At 34.5% G+C, this 4910-nt stretch overlaps 1 protein-coding gene across 1 annotated transcript; it reads left to right on the forward strand.

Moving 5' to 3' along the window:
- Nucleotides 1-1135: 1135 nt before the first annotated feature.
- On the forward strand, nt 1136-3416 carry LOC142229632 (glucose dehydrogenase [FAD, quinone]-like). The gene has a single exon (XM_075300209.1). The coding sequence runs from the start codon at nt 1297-1299 to the stop codon at nt 3154-3156; it is 1860 nt and encodes a 619-aa protein (XP_075156324.1). The 5' UTR covers nt 1136-1296; the 3' UTR covers nt 3157-3416.
- The last annotated feature ends 1494 nt before the right edge of the window (nt 3417-4910 follow it).

Raw genomic sequence — 4910 nt, forward strand, 5'->3', positions numbered from 1 at the left:
TCTGATCTAGAGGACATTCATTCTTTTAGCTATCAATGGCTTTAACAATTTCTTATAGTTTTCTATTTTTCTAGAATTTTTTTTGTAAAACTATTTTTAATTTAAATTGGGGGTTAGGCAAGGTAGTCACTTGCTATCATAAGCATGTCGTACGTGCTAAATGACATGTTATCAAAGAAACCAATCTTATGCTAAAAATTGGTCTGCACATGCGTGGCTGTTGCAAACAAAGAAGTAATTCATTGTTTTTATCAAAAAAAAAAAGAAAAAAAACTTTGGTATTTAAAACAAAACAAAACCGAAAGTTAAATAGGAAAAAAATGAGTAAGCATTAAACATAAATCTCATAAAAATGTCCAGAGGCAAAAGATAAAGAATCATCAGCCAGAACAAGAATATACGTTACCATAGATGGTGACTTTAAGGCAAACGAAAAAAAAAAAAAAAAAATTGAAACAATTAAAAAAGACCCAAACATCACCATGATATAGCCGTTGGCCAATTGATCGGAAGACAAGTGTTGACTCTATGACTAGACAATCGATGGATGGCAAAATGACTGCTTGGACACACAAACAGACGGACGGACGGACGGATGGACGGACAAACGAATGCACAGACAGCGGCATAGACCGGCCAAGAATTCTCCAAACATTGGCTTGGGCTGATGCTGCGTAATGCTATTTTCTTAATTTTCAAAGTTTAAGTTCAAACATCAAGACCAACATGTGCTGTTACAGAATCATGACGGCTCAGCTGAATGGACCAACTGAGAATGGTTGATGATAAGCGAGGGTAGGAGGTGATTTGCAGTGGCCAAAGCCAACCAGTTTTTTGCAAGAGTTTTGTTGGTAAGCTTAGCTTGCTTCTACGGTTTGCGCATGCGCAACAGCTCTGCTCATTAAGAACCTATGGACAAAAATTATATTTTGTTTGGCTTTGGTATTTTTTTTTTTTTTTTTTTTGAGACTATCACAAGTTTCATTCCTAAGACATTTGTTTTAGCCATTAAAACCAAAACATAAGACTTGGCTGCAGACATTGCGAGTTAAGATCGGCAACAGAACGGTTGGTTGGCTAATAATCAAGAGGCGCGAATCGCCCAAAAAACGATATCTAACAGACATCGCACAATTATTAAATTTTTAAAAGAAATCGGCAATTAAAAGTGAAATTAAAACTAAAGAAAAACACACAAAAAAACTGTTATGAAAAATTTTTAAATAATTTTGAAGAAGAATTTGAAAAAAAAGTGAACTGTTGTTGTTTTGAAAAAAAAGACGAAATTCCTTCACAATGTTCAAACCTCAATTGGTGTTGGCCTTAGTGGCATTTTGTGGACTTTTTGTAGGCCTTACATGGTCCCAAGATCGTAATGTGATTTTGGAAACTTTGGACTTTCTGCGACGCGGTCAAGAAGATGTGGAATTAGAAAACTATGACAATCAAGTGCAAATGGAAGGTGAATACGATTTCATAGTGGTGGGAGCTGGTACTGCAGGTTGTACACTTGCTGCCCGCCTCTCGGAAAATCCCAAATGGAAAGTTCTATTGCTAGAAGCTGGTGGCCCCGAACGCCTCATAATGGATGTCCCAATTGTGGCTCATTTCTTGCAATTGGGTGAAATGAATTGGAAATATCGTACTCAGCCCTCCGACAAGGCCTGTCTGGCCATGAATAACAATCGCTGTAATTGGCCCAGAGGCAAAGTCATGGGAGGCTCCTCGGTCTTGAATTATATGATGTATACCCGTGGTAATCGTCGTGATTATGATCGCTGGGAAGAGTTGGGCAATGAAGGTTGGGGTTTCGATGATGTCTTGCCCTATTTCAAGAAATACGAAGGTTCCAGTGTTCCCGATGCCGATCCCGATATGGTGGGCCGTCAAGGTCCTGTCAAAATCTCCTATGTGAATTGGCGCTCGGACATAGCCAATGCCTTTGTGGAGGCTGCCCAACAGGATGGTCTGAAATATCGTGACTACAATGGCCATATTCAAACAGGTGTAGCCTATTTGCATACCACCACTCGCAATTCCACCCGTTGGAGTTCCAATCGTTCATATCTGTATCCCTTGAAGGGAAAACGCCCCAACTTACATGTCAAGAAAAATGCTTTGGTAACCAAAATATTGATTGATCCCCAAACGAAGACAGCCTTTGGTGTTTTGGTTAGTACCGATGGTCATGAACATAAGATTATGGCCCGCCGTGAGGTTATTGTATCGGCAGGAGCCATTAATACTCCCCAATTGCTGATGTTGTCTGGTGTGGGTCCTGCCAAACATTTGAAGGAGTTTGGCATTAAAGCTTTGGCAGATTTAGCTGTGGGTTTCAACCTCCAGGATCATACAGCGCCAGCCGTTACCTTTACCACCAATGCCACCTCCCTGCATTTCGAAGATTTCGCCCAACCCAATTGGCTAAATAGATTCAATCGTCAAGAAGGTCCCTATGGATCGCCTGGAGGCTGTGAGGCCATTGCCTTCTGGGATTTGGATCATCCCGAATTGGAAGATGGTTGGCCAGATGTTGAATTGTTCTTGGTTGGTGGCTCCATGTCCTCAAATCCCGCCATTTCCCGTGGTTTCGGTTTGAAGAAGAGCATCTATGACAATATGTTTGCCGAAATCGAAGAACGCAATCTCAATGCCTTTATGATCTTCCCCATGATCTTGAGACCCAAGAGTAGAGGTCGTATTATGCTTAAATCTACCGATCCCTTCAAATATCCTTTGATCTATGCCAATTACTTTACCCATCCCTATGATGTGGACATATCGGTAAGGGGTCTCCTCAAGGCCATCAGTCTAATGAACCAGCAAGGTTTCAAGAAAATCGATGCCAAAATGTGGGATAAACGTATACCCACCTGTGGCAAATATGAATTTGCCTCCTATGCCTATTGGGAATGCTATGTGAAACATTTCACCTTTACCATTTACCATTATTCGGGTACTGCCAAAATGGGTCCCAAATCGGATAGAGCAGCTGTGGTGGATCCTCGTCTCAGGGTCTATGGCATTAAGAATTTACGTGTAGCCGATGCCAGTATAATGCCTGAAATTATGTCTGGCCATCCCAATGGTCCGGTCTTTATGATAGCCGAGAAAGCAGCCGATATGATTAAACAGGATCATGGTTTCAAACAATGAATAAGGTAACCCAAAATATCCAATGGGATCTGAGGCTTATATGGCATAGATCTTAGTTTAGTTTCAGTTCATTTTGTTGATTTGTTGAATGGGAAAATGTAGGAAACTTTGTTATTGTTTATGTTAGTTTGTGGGAGTGTTGGTTTTTTTTTTGTAGGAACCACCACATTTTAGTTAGAAATAACCAATAATTTATAGTCCCCGTAAAACAAAAGCCATGAGGTACAAGATATTCAAATATGCCTTGAGATAATCAATCCACTATTGTAGGTGAGCAAGGAGATTAATTTAAAATTAATTGAATTTTCTTTTTTTCTCACAGTTCATTTAGTGGTGTACCAAAGTATTGTGTGGCTACGTGTTTTTTTGTAAATTATATTTAAAGTTTAGCTTATTGTAAGAATTTTGATTATATAGATATTTTATATAAAAATGTTAAAAGTCATTAGTTTCTAAAAACTTCATGTACAAAAAAAACACAAAACGCAAAAAAGTTGTAAATATTCGCAATTTTCTGGAAATAAGATAAGACTAAGACTAAAGATGAGTAGAAGCTTTCAAAATTCTAAGCCACAGAGAAAGGAACTCCAAACATTGTGTTCATGAATAATCTGTCAAATTTGAGAAAACTGAACAGTTTCATAAATTTTATGAACATTTTATGAAGTATGTGTTTTTCATATATTTTATGAATCTGAGCATATATATGCTATAATAGCCGCAGAGGCCTTTTGAATTTATATAAAAATTCACACAATATTCTAATTCAAATCAACAGACAATTTCTCATATCCGAAGCGAACGAGCTGAATTTATAAACACAGAAAAAAAAACATCACCAAAATATTTCCAATTAAAAAGTTAATTGAGGTTGAAATTTTTTCCAATTAATAAATCAATTAATACAATTAAATTTTTAATCAAGATAGAAACATTAAGTTAATTAAGTCAATGATTGAAAATTTTTAATTAAAAAGTTAATTGATAAAAATAATTTTTTAATCAAATTCGGAAGACTAAGTCAGTAAAAACAAAAGATGAGCATTTTTTTTTAATTTTTAATTGAAAATGTATTTCAAACAATTAATTGTTAATCGAAATAAAAACTCTAAGCCAATTCAGAAAGTAATTGAAAATAGTTACCTTTTTTAATAAAAAAAAATTAATTGATTAATTAAATTATTAATTTTTCCAATTAATAAATTAATTAATACAATTAACTTTTTAATCAAGATAGAAACATTAAGTTAACTAAGTCAATGATTGAAAATTTTAAAATTTTCAATTAAACAATTAATTGATAAAAGTAACTTTTTAATCAAATTCGAAAGACTAAGTCAGTTAAAACAAAAGATGAGCATTTTTTAATTTTTAATTAGAAATGTGTTTCAAACAATTAATTGTTAATTGAAATAAAAACTCTAAGCCAATTCAGAAAGTAATTGCAAATAGTTATCTTTTTTAATAAAAAAAATTAATTGAGTTTTGCAATCAACATCAATTAAATTTTTAATTGAATCAATTAAAAAATTAATTGAAGTTTGCTAATAAAATCAATTAATTTTTTAATCAAGAAATTTTTCTATGCACAATTAAAACTGTGATTAATTGAGTTTTGCAATCAACATCAATTAAATTTTTAATTGAATCAATTCAAAAATTAATTGAAGTTTGCTAACAAAATCAATTAATTTTTTAATCAAGAAATTTTTCTATGCACAATTAAAACTGTGATTGATACCATCATTTTCGTG

Source organism: Haematobia irritans, chromosome 3 (assembly GCF_050003625.1).
Source record: "Haematobia irritans isolate KBUSLIRL chromosome 3, ASM5000362v1, whole genome shotgun sequence".
NCBI classification, from domain to species: Eukaryota; Metazoa; Arthropoda; class Insecta; order Diptera; family Muscidae; genus Haematobia; species Haematobia irritans.

Excerpts from the sequence above, each read along its gene's own strand:
- LOC142229632 (XM_075300209.1), top strand. The coding sequence starts at position 1,297 with ATGTTCAAACCTCAATTGGTGTTGGCCTTAGTGGCATTTTGTGGACTT.